The sequence below is a fragment of the Hemitrygon akajei genome, chromosome 11 (assembly GCF_048418815.1).
Source record: "Hemitrygon akajei chromosome 11, sHemAka1.3, whole genome shotgun sequence".
Taxonomy (NCBI): domain Eukaryota; kingdom Metazoa; phylum Chordata; class Chondrichthyes; order Myliobatiformes; family Dasyatidae; genus Hemitrygon; species Hemitrygon akajei.
Genome location: NC_133134.1, coordinates 117,311,626 through 117,333,079, shown reverse-complemented (window position 1 = coordinate 117,333,079; position 21,454 = coordinate 117,311,626). Strand labels below are relative to the sequence as shown.

Sequence of the window (21,454 nt, the reverse complement as noted above, 5' to 3'; positions counted from 1 at the left end):
TTTTTTGCTGTTATGTTTCTCTTGCCATTGCTCAATATTTAACTTTACTCTTCAACCTTCCTTGTTCATATTGCAGTGGGGGAAAAAGCTTTTATTATACTTAGAATGGAATGTGTTTACACTGGTTTTTGGTCACCCATCTTTGCCCAGGTTTTGGACTCAAACATTCTCCTGCTCATCCAATACATACACAATAAAAAGGGGAAAAATGAAAGAGAAACGTTTATTCTTTACAAACCAGATGAAAGTAGTGACTCAAACATTAACATTTCTACTAAGAAATATATACAGCCACCATTCCACAACTGCAAATGGCTCTGGCTACAAATGAAGCACGTAAAACAATTTCTCATAGCTGCAGAGAGTGAACATAAGGGAAGGGAAATCACAAATGTAACAGAAAACCATAAAAATTACAAAAGTCAATTTTACAGAACCATAATTACGACACAAACCTGTCTGACTTAATATCTAATTATTAAAAAAAGAGGCAAAACATTAAAATATAAAAAAACTTGTTTACTTTTGTAAGAGGATCTGCTATCCTGGGTTTTAGTTACATTTTTGGAAACACCCATTTTAAAACATTGGATTCAGACTGCAGCATCATGCTAACATTTCCAATTTTTTTAATATATTTTAAAAGATCAAAGTCATAAAGAACCGAGTGATTGCATTAAGGCCTTGTTCATTAACAAATGCAGTTTTTTTAATTATATACAGTAACAACCGATACTGAGTGCCTTTATAAAAATTTTCATTTCCTGGCTACCATAAAATCATTATGGATTTCTTAAAATCACTTTCAAACTCAACAATAACCAGATTTATTGAAGCACTCTCTGAATACCAACATTTGTTTATGAAACCCTAACAGGTAGCCTTAAGGGGATTCAATAGATGTGCTGACTGCTCTTTTTTAAAGACAATTCCATCCAACCCCAGACTCAGTAGTGGCGCTGGTAAGACGCCATAGAAGCCTGGTTCATTGGTTGCCCAGTACGTGGTACCTGGGCAGATGCTTGATTTACTAAGTGGGAAAGCGATGGGCCACTCTGAATAAGGGTATCCAATGCTTTCTGCACACTAGGGTTATCAAAGTTTATACCTGTTGCAACACCAGATCTCTGGGCCTGAGACAAAGCATTTGACTGGATGGGGTTTGGACCTCGAGGTTGCTGCTGGCCATAAATACCTTGGGTTTGAGGCAGAGGTGAGCGAATTGCAGTGGCTCTTGGCGCAACTGACTGATTTATTAAAGGTGGAAGTTGTGAATTAGGGCCTGTCATGCGCTGCTGAGCTTGAGACAAATACGAAGAATTACTGAGACCAAGCTGACCAGCACGATTTTGAGGCTGGGTGTTTAGTGCACTTCCATATGTGGGGCCCTGTGCTCCTGCAGTATTAGTATTTGTACCAGATGCTCCACTGTTGAAGAGGCTCAGGATCTTTGCTTGCAGCTCTTGCTGTTGTGTTGCTTGTGCATCCTGTGGACCTCCCTTCAAAGACTGAGCATTTGGCAGAGACTGTTGTGCATCAAGTGGACTGATTCCAACAGAGCCCATGTTTGTTCTTTGCATGGGAGCTGGATTGTGAACAGATCCTGTCAAGAAAAATAGTACACTTACAACCACGATTATCTTGATTTACAACAGTTTAAACAAAGGACCTGAGCAATTAGAAAACATTACTTTTGAAGACCTGGTTAAGCAAATAATTGGTGAACTAGTGGCCAAGCAAACTAAATAATGGTATTGTAGTCTAATTAGAAGGGATTATTAATATTGTAAGACAAAATCTATGCTGGGCACCACATACCCTGTACTTATTCATGATTTGAAAAAAAGGAATGCTTCAGATTGAAGAAAATCTTGCCAAGCCTCCAAGTATAGATTATAACTAGATAGTCTGTGGAAGAAAGGTTCTGAGTGATACAAATTTTTAGGATTCTGAACAGATTTTGTAAATTGAAGATTATTCATCTCCTGAGGGGAGTTTAGGATAGGCGAACATAATGCTAAAATCAGAGCCAGGTTTTTCAGGTGATAGATGTGTGGAAAGTTCAAGGAATTTCCTATCAAACACCTTTCCTCAATAAATTTTACAATACATATAAAACAAATTGTCCTAAATTTAAATATTTTATTCATTCTTTGGAAGCAACTCCAGTTTGAAATGCCACCTTTAAATGCTCTTTAAAATCATGGACAATTAGATCGGGAGCATCTATCGTGTTCTCATCCACAACAGAGCACATCCCTAACCTAACAATAATTTGAGCAGGTTACATAGCTTGATGCTCAGCAGCTACATTACCAAACAAAGTAACTGTAGCAGGAAATAATCAGTGCAGTTTCAAAACTTCAAATAATCATTCCAACAGTCAAAACACTGCCTCCACCACTAATTCTTTTTGCAACCACATCAAAAATCATAGAATTTGTATATACAAATTATCAATGTTACCATGCAAAGAATCTCCTCCTCGAAGAAACCGTTCCTTTTTCTCTCTCAGATATTCTATGATTTTATCAATTTCCTCTAAGGAAAGATATCTTCCATCCGCAAGTAGGTGCAATAATGGTTGGATGCTAGGGGGATTTCCGCGATCTTCAAGCCCTCCTTGGGTAGGTTCACGCTCACGCATGATTACTTCATCTGCCATTTTTGCTGCCTTTCTTGCAACCTCTTCCCGCTCTTTTTCACGCGTTTCTGTCTTGTACCTTTCATAATTACGTGCAACCAAGATCATAGCATCAGCTATTGGCATGTTACGATGCTCTAAAGTTGAGAAATGCAAAACAGAATTGCATTTAATAACATTCTAGATTCCCAAAATTTATCATATTGCATTAAACATACTTGAATTTCACAAATGAACAGTATGAAATTAATTAGGTCAAGCATTTTATGTCCGGTCATCAAACTGAAATGTTATTTTCTCTCTCTCCCTCCAGATGCTCCTTCACCTGCTTATTTTTTGGTTTTATTTCAGATTTTCAGTATCTGCAGTTCTTTTGATTTTTACTGAAAACTTTTTTTTGGTTTCTTAAACCCCAAGAATTCTTCCGAAACCTGTATTAGTATATGACAAATTAAAAACACTCCCTTGTCAAAATATTTAAAACTATTCCTTCAATTTCTGAACAAGCAATCTTCTGTATTTCCCACCAACAATTAAAAGTTCATCATTTATATCCAGAAGAGAATCCTGCTCTTTGGTTGAAAAACCAAAAATTTACAGATGTCAGAAGTCTGAAATAGAAAAGGCTAGAAAGTCAGGCCAGTGAGCAGCTGCAAAAAGAGACATAGTTAGACTCGTCAGGTGAAAAACCTTTGGTCTAAACTCGGAAAGAGAGAATAGGGAGAGAATGGGTAAGACAAAGGAAATACCTTTGAGCTTCAGTAACACCAAAAGATTTTCCATTTCATTATATGCTATTAATGCACTGACATGTATTTCTATACATTACACTGTAATTATAAATAACAGTGGATTCATTATATTATATAGTGAATCCAATCAATTTGAATCGAGCAAGAAATAAGAAAAAACCCCCATCTCTGGGTAAAACCTACCCATTTTCTGAACTCTGACCTCACAGAGTCCAAACCTGAGCCACATTTCTCTTGTTCTTAGGACCAGCTCACATTCCAGAATAAAGCAGATGCTGGACCATCAGGATTTCTGAATTATGGTGTGCCTGATTATCAAAAATTTACTATGTCCCCAAAAGAAAAAATGAGGATGACGAACAACTGAAAGTTCAGGTGACCCATCAATATGAATAAATATGCACTTCAAAGCATTCATCCACCCTAGTAAAGAAGATGATGCATCTGGTGGTGGAACCTCATTGAAGAGACAAAAAACTGCCCTCTAAATGTGGGAATCGATGGAAAGGACTCTACCCAGCTTTGGATGGGAGCACAGGTGACAACAGGAGGAGGAGAATACTTGATTGGCAGCCTTATTAACAGGGAAAAAGCACAGTAAAGGAGAACAGAAGATCTCAAAAGCATTCTTAAGGAACATCTTATCGCCAGAAAAGATTAAATGGAGATGAAGAATATATATTCTATATACATAAAATCGCTAAATGACAATTAACTTGATTTGACTTTAATAATGTTAAAGAAATATCGGTGGGAAATTACAAAGAAAGCTTATTTGGTTACAATGATCAGCATTTATGAATTCCAATGAAAAGCTGTCAATTTTTTGGGGGGGGGGGGGGTTCTGCCTGTGATTAAAGAACAAAAAGAGGCAGCAAGAGGACATTTCAGTTATACAATTTGCATTGTTCAAACTGACTGGCTGTAAAGAATTTGAGCAAAATTAGCACAACAATTTAAATTAATGATGTAATTAGTCTTCAACTCATCAGCTGAACTGAGTTCTATGAATCATTCTCAAAAGATGCAACCAAAAACGTTACCAGAATTCATTCTGACAGAAAATGTGATCGGTTAAAGCTAAACTCTATTTACTTCAAACCAATCTCAAGATATTTGACAACAGTAACAACATTTAATACAGCATGAAAACAGTTCTAACAATAGTCAGGGAGCTTGATGTTATCCTAGACAAAACACCCCATTTGACTGGTATGTATTCAGCCACTTTAAACTTTCATTCCCTCAAACATATTTGCATTTACAACACATGCTAAACCAGCAGTTTCCTCCACCGAAAACAACTCCTTGGTTTTGAGCCCTACAAACTTCTACCAATTAGTCCAGAGGTCAGGGCCCAAAGGTCGACAGCCCTGGGTTAATGTGCCCAAAGATCATAAGTCCAAGAGGCTGCAAGTCCAGGCAAGTGACTGGAAGTTGGAGGGCTTGTGTCTGTGAGCCTGAGAGTCTGCCTATCCTAGGTTGAAGGCCCATACATGTGCATGACTGGGTGGATGGGTGGGAGAGTGGAAAAGGGGATTGTTTTGCTGTTATTGCTGTGTTTAGTTATTGTTGCTGCTTGTGTTCTGCTGAACATAGAGGGAATGTTATGTTGGCATCAGAATGTGCCCCCCACAATACCCTTAGGTTGTGTTTGTTGTAAACACAAATGACACATTTCACTGTATGTTTTGATGATAAAGGAATCTCAATCTGTAGCTTCCCTTGGAAATATCTCGCCATTAGTTATACTATTTGTGCTAATCCTATTCCTTCCAACTTCCACCCACTCACCTAAGCATTAAATGTGCTATTTACTGAGGCAAAATAAACTTAAGAATCAGCAAGTCTTTCAAATGAGGGAGGAAACCATGCAAAATCCAAACAGCACTGGAGATCAGGAATTAATCTAGGTGGATGAAATGGGGCAGCTCTACCAGCAGTGCTGCTCTTTCTAAATCCTGGAACTGCTTATGTCAAACAATCAAGGGGGTGGTTTAATTCCACTTTCTCAAGGGAAGGCAATAAACCCTAGCCTTGCCAGCAACACCCACACCACTAAACATGAACAAAAACAATTCAAGATTTTGAACATTGCAGAGCATTAGAAAATATGACTTGACAATAAATATACTCAGTATTAAATTTTTATCAGTAAGTTCTAAACTGATTGAAAGATTAAAATGGAATTAGAACTTCAAATTGTTTTTCATTCACTGTGCTGAATTAGTTCAGGCATAACAAGCTACTCAAAATAGAAAGATTACCTATTTTTATCATCATTTAAAATTTTAGCAAATACAAATCAAAGAGAAAATATGCTAAACACTATTTTAAGAGGGCAGAAAACTCACCCTGTGGTGTCCCAAACAGAATATTGACAGTACATGATCTGTGTATTTCATGTTGTTGAGTAATAACAATTGCAAATGCTGTGCCTCCTCTGCTGACGTCTTCAAGAGCTTGAGTAAGCGACACTTCAGTATTCAGGAATATCAAGTCAACCACCATACCAAGGTCACGAACCTTACGACCAACAGACTCTGCATATTCCCTAATTAAATGCAAAATTTAAAAATTTAATAATTTATTAAGATCTCCAACTAAGACCTATAGCAGAAAATGCTGTGAAACCTGGGCAGACATTCTACTATCATGAAATAGTTGACTACTTTATATCACACAACTTTATTTTAGCATGGTCTCCTGCACAGAATTCAGTTAGTAGCACTTCCATGTGACCCAGCCCATACAAGGTTAATCTAGCAGAAACATAACAACTCTGAACAGTGAATCTGTGTTCACAGATCAGAACTGCCCCTTTTTTAAAAAAAACTAAACACTTTTTTAAATTCAAAGGGCACATTCAAATATTAAATCACAATTTAAATTAATTGAATCTAAATAAAGACTAGTTACATTTCTTCCAGGGTAAGTCCGAGGTTGGAGGTATGCTTAAGTAGGTGCTTCTCACATTTGGACTCAAGAAGGAACACCAAAGCAGCAGATGTGTAGTTAACAAGGATGCCAATTAAGATTCTAGCCTGTGCTAGAAACTGGGTTTTCCAATGGGATCAATGCATAGGACCCATCACCGAAACCAATGGATAGAAAAATCTGCTCAAATAAATCTCAACTGCTACAAAACATACTTTCTCAGATACTCAAAGACACAGTTGCAAAAATACTTAAAACTATGCTAAGTCTGATAAATAGAATCATGTGCTCTTAACAGAGTATTCCCAAAGAAAAAGTTTCAATAACTCAGTGATTAATCCAGTCCCAGCCCAAATTTGTTAAGCAATCAATGCAATGATAAAACAAGGAAATACCACTGTGGGCTCACCAAAATACGCTGAATAAATTCTTTATTGAAATGAAACCCAAATGGGCATACAGCTGTAGAGTGTAATATTGATTTATTTTTCAGCTTTGAAATAGGCACAAGCACCACTGTTACAATGTAACCATTGATTCTTCCAATTCAACTGTTGGCTTACCCTGTGGACTGATCCAATTTTGCATCTTTCTAATGTAGATTCATCTTGGGCAATACAATAGTGTACATGGTAATCAGCTCTAAATGAATGTGATAAAATATCACTGTCTTACAATTCCCTATCAACAAAGATCGACGTACAATTTGCCTTCCCAATGGTCTGGTTGAAGCACACATATGCCAACTTCCATTTATCAGGCTTCCAAACTTGTTAACCATTACTTTCAACTTCCTAGGAGTTCTTTTTTAATATTTAATAACTAAATTTTAAATCTCATTTCAAGTTCTATAATGTATAGGAAGATTTTGATGTCTCTTCCAACAAACAATGTCATCATCACAAGATTCAAATTAGTAAATCTGCAATACACCAGTTCCATTACAGGGAAATGGTAATTTATAAATGTATACCATATTCCAAATGTGGCCTTACAAAAACCTTGCCCTCTCACCAAGACTTCCAAAATCCAAATCCTTTGTAATAATGGCTATCATTTGCTTTGTAATCAATTGCCACACCCATAAAGATTCCTTCCTACATCTCATGAAGCAGCACATCAAAAACACTTTGTATAGCAACATACAATCATTTCTGTTTAAAAATTATTTTTCTATTCTTTAACAAGTACTTTTTAGATTTCTAGATACTGTGTATCCACTATTTCCTCTTCATCTTCACTGCGAGTTACACATTCAAAAGAACACTTTTAATAAACTACATTGATCGTAACCCTACTCATTTTCTCCCTATCTACAGACAGACTTTATTGATCCCGAGGGAAATTGGGTTTCATTACAGCCGCACCAAGAATAGTTAAAAAATATAGCAATATAAAACCATAAATAAATAAATAAATAATGTTGGCTCATGCCAAGTGGAAATAAGTCCAGGACCAGCCTATTGGCTCAGGGTATCTGACACTCCGAGGGAGGAGTTGTAAAGTTTGATGGCCACAGGTAGGAATGACTTCCTATGACCCTCAGTGTTACATCTCGGTGGAATGAGTCTCTGGCTGAGTGTACTCCTGTGCCTAACCAGTACATTACGGAGTGGATGGGAGTCATTGTCCAAGATAGCATGCAACTTGGACAACATCCTCTTTTCAGACACCACCATCAGAGAGTCCAGTTCCACCCCCACAACATCACTGGCCTTACGAATGAGTTTGTTGATTCTGCTGGTGTCTGCTACCCTCAGCCTGCTGCCCCAGCACACAACAGCAAAAGCGATAGCACTGGCCACCACAGACTCGTAGAACATCCTCAGCATCATCCGGCAGATGTTAAAAGGACCTCAGTCTCCTCAGGAAATAGAGACGGCTCTGACCCTTCTTGTAGACAGCCTCAGCATTCTTTGACCAGTCCAGTTTATTGTCAATTCGTATCCCCAGGTATCTGTAATCCTCCACCATGTCCACACTGACCCCTTGAATGGAAACAGGGGTCACCAGTGCCTTAGCCCTCCTCAGGTCCACCACCAACTCCTTAGTCTTTTTCACATTAAGCTGCAGATGATTCTGCTCGCACCATGTGACAAAGTTTCCCACTGTAGCCCTGTACTCAGCCTCATCTCCCTTGCTGATGCATCCAACTATGGCAGAGTCATCAGAAAACTTCTGAAGATGGTAAGACTCTGTGTTGTAGTTGAAGTCTGAGGTGTAGATGGTGAAGAAAAAGGGAGACAGGATTGTATCTTCACCACATGATGCTGTCAGGTCCTTTATACAATCACGGAAAACCAAGAAATTATGATGCATGAAACTCTCCTAGCTTGAGCCCAACATCCAATAACTGGATACTTATTTCTACTGTGCCAAGTTCTGTAACCAATTGTTACAGCTAACCCTTACCTTATAAACATACAAAATACAATACATCCTCCTACTGAGCCTAATAGTACTCTTGAGATTTGCTCTGTTCTATTTACCTTTTATAAACTTATACAAAATAATGTTTCACCAAACTGAACAGTTTTCATGGTGGAACACCAGCTGGTTCTCTGAATGTGACAATCGAAGCAAATGCAACAAGTACACCTAATCTTTAGAGCATATATAAACAATTAGTAGAAGAAAATTCATTTTTCACACTCACCAATTTGCAATTTCAACCAAAAGAAGCAATAAAAAGCTGGGAAACTTACATGTGACTATGATGTAGCTCACAGTAATAATGCCAGTTAGATCTTGTTGCTGTATCGGAACTAAAGCCAGTGGATCTTTTTTTTTTTTAAACAGATAAGTAGATTTTTAAGCACATGAAATATTCCAGATCATTCTAAAAATTTACTATCAATCCACAACTGCTCTGGACATGACAGTGAGCAGCTTTCTTGAATTATTTAGTTCTCCTGGTGAATGGAATCCCAGTGCTTTTGGGCAGGGGATACCTAGGTTTCAACCCACTATGAACAAAGTGACTGGGAACATATTTCCAAATCAGAATATACTCAAATTAAAGGAGAACCTGGAGGTGGTGGCAATCCTATATACCAATTGCATCTATTTTGGCAGCAGAACTCTGTATATGTTTGGAGATGCTATTAGAGTAGACTTAGCAAATAAATAGAGATCCCAGCCAATCAAATTAGTTGAAGACTGACATTAGTATGGACCTCAGGAGGAAGCCAAGGGAGATGCAATAGTAACAAATCCTTCTACTTTGTCTTTTACAATCATTGAATAGGTTTTGGTGCTACTGAAAATAACTGTTCTCAGCTACATTCCCTCATCCAGCTGTTAACTCATAACAACTCACCAACCGTTACAACTAAATGCAGCAAAATTGGTTGTGGGGCCACCTAAATCTTGTCATTTGTGCACTACCTTACATGAGATGCGTCTTAATTTTCTGTTTAGGTACACCCATGTTACTCATGATAATTTTTTAAAACTTCATAATTAAGGACATATTGGACAATATTACGCACTACCAGATCTGTTCCAAGTCTCTAACTGTGCATAATAATGCTAACAGACAACAAAATGGAAATGTGCTCATGTGAAGATATTAACTGGCCTCCATGAATAAGGAGGTCCACGCATTTCAATACTGTCAAACCTATATTCATGCAGCTCCACTCAATCTTTGTACATTCTGTGTCCTTACTGCAGTTTTGCTTATTGTACTATATGAAGTAATACTAATCCATCAACAAAAATGGTGCATGATAATCAGTAAGAAGATACTTAGTCCACATGATTATCATACTGCTGCTTGTGGGACTTGCTTGATGCAAAATGCAAAATAAAAGGAACTGGAGCAGCCAAAATAGGAATAAAGCTAATTAATAAAAAAAAAAGAAAATGAATGGTTAGGATCTAGTATACACTGGACAGATGGTAGCAGACAGAAAGGGAATTGGATAAGTAACTGAAAAAAAAGTTGCAAGCCCATAAAGCACAGAGGAGGAAGGCTAAATGGATTGCTTTTACAATTAGTCAAAGCACCAGTAGATTTCTATTATGCTCTAAAACTTTCTAAAGCTCTGAGTAAGTTTCCAAAATATATGGTTATGACATGTCCCAAGATCATGAAAATTAACATTTTTTCAAAACTCACTTTTGCTGCTTATTGACGACAATAACTGAACAATCCACAGGTCTTTCAGCATCATAACGTCTTTGGATTTCATCATAATACTGACGATACAATTCTTCTCTTCGGCGCTCCCTTCTCATAGGATCTTGGGAGAAAAATTAGAACAAAATTTAAAATGCTTCTGCTTACTCCACCCAGATTATGGCTTGACACAAGCTAGTTAAAAAGTACATGGTATTAACAGCTCAGTATATAGGCATTATAGGACATTGTACGCCTACATTTCCCTAAAGACAGACACCCTAGCAATACAGTCTTACATCTCAGAAAAATTGTTCATTGGCGTGATTTGAACAGCAGATACCAGAGGCATAGCAGCTATTTATCTATCCACAAATGTTCAACATTTGTGGTTTGTACTGCAGTACTTTTGGACAGTAATTAGATATAGGAATACAGATCAACAATCCCTTATCCGAAATTCTGAAATCCAAAAATCTCCAAAAACTGAAGTTTTTTTTGCCAACTCAGGTGTGACATGGCAGCACTAGCAGAGGCCGCCAGACGTCAGTTGTGGCTCAGCACTCTTACTGGTTACACTTGCATTTGCTGTAGGCTAATATTGTGTTCACTGTTGACTTTGTTTAATTTCACTGTGAAAATGTCAAAAAGAGCTGCAGATACCCCTATGGGTAACAATGAGAAAGAGAGAAGGAAGCATCCTATCATTATCAATAGAGTTACTGAAGAAGCTTTATCGTGGTGTGTCTATGCAGCGTCTTACTGAAGAATATGATGTCAGAACTACCACTGTATATGATTTAAAGAAACAGAAAGACAAGTTACTGAAGTTTTATAGTGACAGTGACGTTCTACATTTATTCCAATAAGTCATTTACCATGTGTTTCATTTGGTTCGTTTGAAGCTGTATATTTTTATGTTGTATTGAATGTTTTTGCTGGAAACAATATTTTTCTTGTCATTATTCCCTAAACAATTGAGTATAACAAATATTTACATAGCATTTACATTGTATTAGGTATTATAAGTAATCTAGAGATGATTTAAAGTATACAGGAGAATGTACATAGGTCTGGAGCTCCGACAGGTCCTAAAGTCCACCACGTACTGAGAGAGGTTAAATAAGGGACTTGAGTATACATGTTTTTTTTGGTATCTGCGGGGGGGGGGGGGGGGTCCTGGAACCAATAATGAGGGATTCTGAAATCTGAAAAGCAACTGGCCCCAAGGATTTCAGATAAGGGATTGTGGACCTGGTACTAAGAGATTACCCTGTGTAAGGACACATGGTCCAGAGCACAATAAAATCTAGTTAGTGAGCTGAAAAAGCAGCCTTGATCCCCGAGTATGTTATGAATTTACAGTTTTCAAGATAAAATTACTTAGTCCAGATTGAATGTACTCTTGTGTTGCAGAGGGAAGGCACAGAGGAGATAGTAGATTGTCACAACATGCTAAGAGTGATGACTACAAATGTGCCATTGTATCAGTTGGTTCAAGGAACACAGGATAAGGTCATCAGTAAAGTTCTGGAAACAATAATTCAGGGACAGAATCTATAGTCAGTCAACATATGCACTACTAATTTTTATTCACAAGTGACAAAATAAAGAGAGCCAGCTTGGATTTATTAAAGGCCAAACTGCGCCTAATGAACGGGATAGAACTTTTATTTTGAGGAAATAACATGGGGTTGATGAGGGAATTGTGATTGAGGATACATTCACCTCCAAAAATAATAAATAAATCACTTTTTTACCCTCCAGAGACTTTGCATCGGTCTAAAGTGTGATCCAAAAACTTGATATACTTTAATGTGAAGCTAGTCTATGTTTTATACAGGCTCATCATAACTTACTTGATTTTTAGCTATATGCTTTGTTATATTATCTGTTTACAGACTTGCTTTCAAGACCGGGCCCCAAGGATACTGCAATTCAGAGGGAAGTGAACAGTGTAGTTCCCCAGCACAGCAATCCTAAAGACCACTGCTTTTATTAAGTTGGGGTCTGTTGTACTTGGCACCATTTGCAAATATGCAAACACACAAATTCAAGCCACTGAAAAAATGCAACAGACTTCAAGGAATCATAGATAGGTAGATGGAATATGCAAATGTACGGCAGAATAAAGTGAATCTTGGGGAAATAGATAATTACCTCGAGAGCATAATTCTAAAAGGCATACAAAAACAAACTGGGAGGGGGAGAGGAGATTTGCTGGGCAGCAATTTGTGTGTTACTTGAGAGAAAAACAGGGCTGTTTGAATAAGTGGTTACCAAACTATTTAGGATGTAGGCCTATTAGGTGTAAAGCATACAGCAGAAAAGCAATGAAGTCATGATGAGCATGATGAACATAGAATGGCCTCACATCAAAGATATATCAAATAACAAACATACACTGCTGGAGGAACTCAGCAGGCCAGGCAACACCTATGGCAAAAAAGTAAACAGTTGATGTTGTGGCCAAGATCCTTCATCAAGACTTATATCAAGTTCTTGGATTATGCTTCAGATTGATGCAAAGGCTCTGGAGGGTAGAGAAGTGATTTATTAAAATTAAAGAATAAAGGAGTTCGGGTACACGGGAAGGTTAAAGAAATTACGGCTGTTCTCAAGAGGCTGCAAAGGCATCTACCAGAGATATAAAGTGAACAGACAATAGAAAGAAAAAATGTTTCTTTTTGCAAAGGGTCAAGAACAGGTGGAAAACCAACAGGAGGACTTAAGTTCTAAAAATACAGCAAGATAGATTCAATTAAGTACTCATGAGGCATCTGGATACGTACTATCAAGGATTCAGCAGAATACATGAATGACTTGGATCACTCATGTATAGACTTTACAACTGAGAGTTTCTTTCCCTACTGCAGTTACTGTGATCAGCAAATTTAGCTTCCATAATTTGGAATTTTGGCAGAGACATTAGTGGACCATCCACTCATACAAGTAGTAGAAAAAAAATGCAAATGCTTTGGCTTCACCTTCATCACTCATTCCGCAATGTTTTGATATCCCTTATGTCAAAGGAATTAATTCTCCACGTTATAACTCACTGGAGGTGGCTTGACTATAAAGTTTTGAATTGATCCAGTTATTACTGAGTCCTCTGAAGTAAAATTGAAGGAATATGGTGCTAAGTTCAATAATAGAACTTTAAGGCTGTAAATTAAACACTCAGAGAATACTGGTCATCTAGAACATGTTTCAAGTCTAAAGAAACCGGAGCGCCCAGGGGAAACCTATACAATCATACACCTGAGGTCAAGACTGAATCCCAGTCACTAGTGCTGTGAGGCAGTGGTTCTACTAGCATTACCACTGTATTGCAAGAAAACCCGTTCTTCATCTTACATCTCAAGCCTCCAGAAAATGTCTTCATGTCTTCTCTCCCCAACAATATCTCATTTTCAAAGTCCCAACTTAACAGTCTCTCACCAGCTCAAAATACCCAAAATTTCACCCCCACATCCATATCACCTCATACGATTCCAGACAAGTAAGATATGATGTTGTGAGGAGCAATTTCTGGCCTTTGTATTATTAGAGGTTGCAACTATATGGATGCTAACAAATAATTTTCTGTTGCTTGGGAGTCTGGGTAAAAAAGCCATCATTCCACAAAAGCTACTTTTTCCAGTTATATTCTGTCCACTTACATATCTTGACCTGTGGTTTGTGATGTAAATAGGTCATTCTGAAGCATTTATAATTTCTAACTTGAATCAAGACAGCTCATTGCTACTTCAGTAAGTGCCACCTTGCCAACCTCCCACCTGCACCGAGTTTGTTTCATCCCACTCTCTTTAGGTGTATCAGTTAGCATAACCACAGTGGATAAATAATTTTTACAATGTTCATTAACAGATTTGACAAGCAATATAGATAGTACACTTTATGAATCGCACTAATCAACCAATGTAGACAAAACATTTATAGATGCTAAAACCAAGCTTGACAGAAATGCCCTTTACTGGAATAACCATGGAGCTGGACATATCACCACCATCATCACTGAACACCATCATCTTGATGAGTAAGTCAGTTATTAGAAGATCTTCTGAATTGTCAAGTAGGGCTAGAACATTAAAATATTTTGCAAGCAAATATTACCAATTTTTTTTTAAATGTGACAGCAGGAATACTTTAGCAGACAACTAATGTTGAAAAATATTAGAACCCATATTAAATATTAAAAATATCAACCCACGGGTTGAGGAGGAAATACAGTCCAAAATAATGATATAACAGTTTCAGATTTCCCAATACAGACAGTCCCTGGGTTACGAATGAGTTCCGTTCCTAAGTCCGTCTTTAAGTCGGATTTGTATGCAAGTCGGAACAAGTACATCCAGCATTATTTAGCGGTAGTTAGTCAAATGTTTGCCTTAGTATATATAAACCTTTCTATGCATATAAAACACTTAAGAAATGTATGTATTCCAATAATTAAACCACTGCATTGCTTAGTAATAATTGTAGCTTTCATAGGGGCAGAGCCTTTCACATGCTCCATTATTCTCACTTTATCCTTTACAATTGTTCCGATCATTGACCGACTGTAGCCTAATGCTTTTCCAATGACCGGTGACGTTTCACCTCTTTCCAAACGCTTTATTATTTCCACTTTATTTTCAATCATGAGTTTCCCATCAATGGAACAGAAACACTGTGGGCGGCGGGCCCCAAGCTCCTCCGGCTCCCGAGCATCGTCGGGTCCTAAGGATCACCGCACTGATTTCCCAGGTCCTAAACTGCATCGCACTGAGACAGGTTAAATGGGACAAGCTGTGCTGGGTTTGGGTATTTGATCCTCCAGAACATTCCGCATGGGAATTTAAACTGGAGGTGGCACTGCTTTTTTTTACGAGGTCGAGTTGCGAGCTCGACATCAACCCGGCATGGATGGAGAGCGCGTTCGGGAGCAGCCTGTCACTGGATCAAATTTGGGAACCTCCGTTCTCGAGCGCGGCACTGATCTCACTGCACCACCAGCCGACTGGAAAAGGGGGGTGGGTTCAGGGTGAATCTTGCTAAGCAAAATTTAAGCCAAATGCAAAGTTACACATTCAACAGTGTTAACGACAGTGACTTAAAATGGCGGACAGCATTCCCCTTCCTCAGTTAGTAAGTCAGATGTTTGTAACCTGTATCGAATTCACCAAAATTCATGCAAAATATGCTTTTTTGAAATCTCAGTATTAGCCAAAAGTTTTTGCCGAAGATTCAATTAATTTGTTCTTTGCATGGAACATTATCAAACGATATCCCATTATTTACCATCAACATCCCGAGGTGCTCTGGGATCCCATGGCTCACGGAATCTATCCAGATATGGCTCCTCCTTCCTGCGCAAAATATCATCATAGCGGTAATAGCGGTCATAAACTTCATCGCGCCTGCAGTGCAAAGAGATATTAAATTACATGAAACACATCGTAATATATCACAAAGATTAAAATGTTTAAGAATTCCTGTAACTGAGGTTTTGTTGCCATTATTCGTTTATAAGAAAACCCACTGAACAAAATTACAAAGTCCTTCACACGTTTAATACAATTGTCATTGCTTGCTGAATAGCACATGGGTCAATCATTCCACTTGCACCAGTTTTGTTAAGAAATAACAGCACATTATCAAGAGATTATGCTCTACCATTTAAAAAACTCCATATGATATAGTAACATAAAATGAAGAACAATTTTACAGTACTGTCAAGTAGCACACCGCATCATTTTGACATTCTGACCTTAACTATTAAATCTATTAGTTCATGGCAAGAAATGTTCCTTCCAGTCTTCTACCGTTTTCTCTTGCTGGCTGTTGACATTATAGGTTTGTAATAAGCCCCAGGTTTCTGCTTCTGAAAGACAGCTCTCCCAATTTTGGCACTGGTCCCAAGTGTAAATAAGTAAGACTGCAGGGTGAATGTCTTTGTTGAATAATTTGTAGAGGATGGAAATATATAAAATATTGCAGATGTAATAAATGCAGGATAGAAACGAAGCATACTGTCTCTCTGAAATACTAACTTTCTCTTTCTGTGGTTGCTACCTGATTTAAAGAGTATTTCCAACATTTTCTGTATTAACTCAGGATACTGGAAACTCCACCTGGTTTTAATACATTACCATGCTTCCTCTAGAGGCATATACAAACTGAGGTTTTCATTAAAGGATCATCAATGAACAAGACAGCTTTTTCCCCTCAGTACAAGAGTTTCATAATCATGATTATTCACATTATTATTCAATGCCTGATTTATCTAGTTAGCATTACAAATCCTCCAATTACCAGATGTCATCTCTGGATCATATAGCCCAGGAATCCAGATTAATCATCTACAGACTCCAATTGTGATAGAATAAATGTCACATAAACTTAACAAACAGTAAGAAGTTTTCATCATTTGGCATGAAATTACTAGCCAGGTATCAGCAAATAAATCTGAGAGCAGCTTATATAAATTTATTATAGAAATACATGTCAAATTCCTAGGTGTTATAATTTGGAGGACCTGTCCTGGGCCTAGCACACAAGTGCTATTATGAAGAAAGCATGGCAGCGCCTCTTACTTCGTTTGCGGAGATTTGGCATAGCATCTAAAACTTTGGCAAACTTCTATAGATGTATATACGAGAGTATGTTGACTGTCGTAGTCTGATATGGAAGCACTTATGCCCTTGAACAGAAAATCCTACAAAAAGAGTAACAGCCCAGTCCATTACAGGTAAAGCACATCTACATGAAATGTGACACAGAAAAGCAGCACCATTTATCAGGGACCTCCACTACCCAGGACATGCTCTCTTCTTACTGCTGCCATCAGGAAGGTAGAAGAGCCTCAGGACTCACACCACAAGAAAATATTCCCACAACTGAAGGACTCAGTTTCAATAACTCTTCATTTCATGTTCTCAATATTTATTCCTTATTTTTTATTATTATTATTAATTTTCTTTGCATTTTTTCTGAGCTCAAGCTGGTAAAACTTAAGGTGCGGGCATAGCCAAGCATGCTCACTTGTCAACTGCTAGGAACTTTCGGACTATTCTAGAGGTGTTTAATATTACGGCTTTCTGAAGATTTACATATATATTTCTGTGTAGCCCTAATTGTTTAATTCTATTGTGTAGTGCCTTTGGGATGTCACCAGTTGTAGATATCTGGACAATGCAGTCCCCAGGTTACATACGAGTTCCATTCCTGAGTCCGTCTTTAGGTCGGATTTGTACTGAAGTCGGAACAAGTACATCCAGTATTATTTAGTGTCAGTTAGTCAAACGTTTGTCTTAGTATACATTTTACCTTTCTATGCATATAAAACACTTAAGAAACGTATGTATTCCAATAATTAAACCACTGCATTGCTTAGTAATAATTGCACTTTCATCGGGACAGGGCCTTTCAGATGCTCCATTATTCTCAATTCATCCGTTATCCTTTAAAATTGTTCCGATCATTGACCAACTGCAGCTTAACGCTTTTCCAATTACCCAAACGCTTTATTATTTCCACTTTATTTTCAATCACGATCATTTCCCATCAATGGAACAGCTACTGTGGGCAGCAGGCCCCAAGCTCCTCCAGCTCCCAAGCATCATCGGGTCCTAAGGACCACTGCACTGATTTCCCAGATCCTAAACTGCACCGCACTGAGACAGGTTAAATGGGACAAGTGGGGGCTGTGCTGGGTTTGGGGTATTTGATCCACCACAATATTCTGCGTGGGAATTTAAACTGGAGGTAGCAGTGTTATTTTTTTAAATGAGGTCGAGTTGCGAGCTCGACATCAACCTGGCACAAATGGTACAGGAGTCACTGGATCGACATCAACCCAGCACGGGAGCGGTCTGTCACTAAATCGAACTCGGCAACCTCCGTTCTCTACCCCGGTGCTGATCTGACTGCGCCACCAGCCGACTGGGACCGGGGGGGGGGTCAGGGTGAATCTTACTAAGAAATATTTAAGCCAAAAACAAAGTTAAACACTCAACACAGTGTCAATGGCAACAACTTAAAATGGCGGACGGCATTCTCCTTCCTCAGTTTGTAAGTACGAGTTGTCCATTAAGTCGGACGTTCGTAACTCGGGGACTACCTGTACCTTGTCATGTTCCGAAGTCTTCCAATTTCCTCTTAATTCAGCACATTTCTGGTGTTTTTCACTTACTGATATCTGTTATTTAATAGATATAGCCATTCCATGCACATGTAACCAAGTTGCTCTTGCTTGTTTATTCTGTATTATATTTGGATGGCTATTATGGATTTTTTCTATCTGTAATAACTGATCAGTCATAACATAATTTGTGGTATTCTGATTTTAAAACTGAATCAGGCTTGTATTTATAGTAAGGTGTGATTTCATTTATGAGTTTGTATTTTAAAGAAAGCTTCTGATGAATTATGTTGTTTGTGTCTTTGTAAATAATCAGACTGTGTTAAACTGCTACAAGATCCTGTAATGTGTTGGATTGTTTCTGGTTTTTCCTTGGCACTTTCTTCATTTATCATCTTGAATTTGTTGGTCTTTTATTATATATTTTGAATTTATTTGTTAATCACATGGTCCTGTATTGACACAAGGAAACCTTCTGTTTCTGGGAAGAGGTCTCCAAATTGGAGCCAACCATTCAATGCATCCTTATCGACATCTAGTCTGCTCAAATCATGGGGATGTCTTCCATAAAGGATCATTCTCTTCCATTATTTTTTTCTTCAACAGTGATAATGTCTTCACTTTTCTGGGTTGTGGTCTCATTTAACTTTAGAGGTGTATACTTATCAGAATTGCATACGTTTGCATATAGAGCTGATTCCAGTCATTGATGAAAGTATATCCTTTGAAGTTCTATCTGACTGTTGTGTTGATTTTTAATGTGTTATTCCTCTTCCCCCTTCTATTTTAGGTAAGTGTTAATCTAAGCACATTCAAATGTACACAATATTTTCTGATTTGTCATTTCAGTTATTTTTCTTTGTAAATTCTCCAGATCAGTTTTAGACCAAGATATTATGTCAAAAGAATATACTAATATAGGTATTGCGAAAGTGGTTATTGCCTTGTTGTATTTTTGCTGATGAGCTGTTCGGCAGATTTTCTTAAGCCTCGAAGTAAATTCTGTCAGTAGTTTTTCCTTTATCATGCTGTGGCCTGTTTTCTTCCCTTGTTGATATCTCAGATACTTACATATTTCATATTCATCCATCAGTCATATTGTATTCTGCTGCACTGTTTTGTATTCTATTAGTTCAAATGCACCCTTCTTTATGTTTAATGTTCATGCTTATGTCTTTTGAAAATAGTTCTATTTGAATTAATTGCTTTAGGGTTAACTGATGGAGTATATAATTTCACAACATGAGTATAAAAGGCGTGTTAAGGTACAGCTCATTTCATTGTTACTGATTTGAAACCCAATTTTTGTCCAATTCAATACATTAGAAAGAGGGTTTAATGCCAAGCAGAACCATAGTCAACTTAGAGAGCCGCCTCGAAAAAATGCCCGTTTATTCTGATTAACGCTGGCTGTCCTCTTTTGGTTGTTAATACAGTAATTACAGTACGTCAGTAGGTGTTGCAGGAATTCCACAAGTATTGGGTGTAGTTTACATAAATATTAAGAACTTCTATTAACCATGAGTGTGGGACAGTCAAATGCCTTTTGGTAGTCAACACAGCAGCATGAAAGATTTCTGCTTTTCTGTTGGGCTTCTTTAGAATTATGTAATCTATTATCAGATTATTATTTTTATTATTATTTCTTCTTTTTGTATTTGCAGTTTTTTGTCTTCTGCTCTCTGGCTGAACACCCTAGTTGGGCAGTCTTTCAATGGTTTGGTTATGGTTATTATTCTATAGATTTATTGAGTATGCCCAGAAGAAAATAAATCTCAGGATGGTATATGGTGACATACATGTACTTTGATAATAAAATTTACTTCGAATCTTGGAATATGCACTACGGAATTCGGAAATGCTACTTTCTGGATCTCTGCTTAAGACAAATTAGGAATAAATGGGTTGTCAGACCTTGACATTATCAGAATAAATTCTGGGTTCCAAAGCAATCCAATCAATGGTAAACCAAGATTGGTGCCTTGATGTTTTTTCTTTCCCTGGTAAAATGGTGGAGTGGGAGGTAGATTGGGATGAAGACAGGAGATTAACTACTATGCACAAAACTGGAGTAGAATCTTAATAATCAAAATGGTCACAACTCTAGTACAAATAAGATTAACTTTTTTTTAGCGTAACAACGTAAGGTAACTAGCAAGTAGATGGTGATATACTCAGATCCAATGACTATTATACTTGGGAATTCATATCTAACTTCCTATGTACTATTATCACAATGCTCAGAATCAGAAATAGATTATATCACTGACTTATATGATGTGAAATTAGTTGTACTTCATCAGTATAGTGCAAAGACAAAAGAATTATGACTAATTACAAAATAAATACAGTGCAAAAATAAGGAATAATGAGTAGTAATCAGCAATCTCATTCATGGCTGAGGGGAAGAAGCTGTTTCAAAATCATTAAGTGTGGGTCAGAAATACAATTATCCATTTACACTAGGAGTGGTAAGATAACTCATTGGGCAAAACTACAATGAGAGCTACAATCAGTATATCCAGTCTTACGCAATTTCATCATAAATTGCTTACTCAAAGTGGACTTGATATACAAATTAGAATACTTGTAAAAACCAGTTCCAGAACACGAGTTCAATACATTGCAAAAGAAAAACATCCAGAATTTAAGGGTGTAACATAAGGCAGGAATAACTGAATGGTTTATGCATAGAGATGATCAATAGTTAGCAATGGGCACTAAAGCCAAAAATGAACAACATTTAAAACATCTAGTGGCTATAAGCTACTGCAGAACATTTATGCTGGAAGAATGAGAAGAACTAATCAGAAGAATCAGCTGAACCAATGAAAAAATCTATGTGTGGAAATTAGGAATAAAAAATAGCAGTT

The 21,454-nt window shown here is 37.5% G+C and overlaps 1 protein-coding gene across 4 annotated transcripts in view; it reads right to left on the bottom strand.

Annotated features, from left to right (window-relative positions):
* Positions 1-209: 209 nt before the first annotated feature.
* Positions 210-21,454, bottom strand: part of ncoa5 (nuclear receptor coactivator 5) — a 41,318-nt gene continuing 20,073 nt past the window's right edge. For all 4 annotated transcript variants that reach the window (XM_073061583.1, XM_073061584.1, XM_073061586.1 and 1 more), the window contains 5 exons: positions 15,740-15,858; positions 10,457-10,580; positions 5,751-5,950; positions 2,467-2,781; positions 210-1,603 (listed from right to left, as the gene is read on the bottom strand). In XM_073061583.1, the coding sequence (XP_072917684.1) occupies positions 948-1,603; positions 2,467-2,781; positions 5,751-5,950; positions 10,457-10,580; positions 15,740-15,858 (1,414 nt within the window). In that variant the 3' untranslated portion in view covers positions 210-947. The remainder of the gene's footprint in view (positions 1,604-2,466; positions 2,782-5,750; positions 5,951-10,456; positions 10,581-15,739; positions 15,859-21,454) is intronic.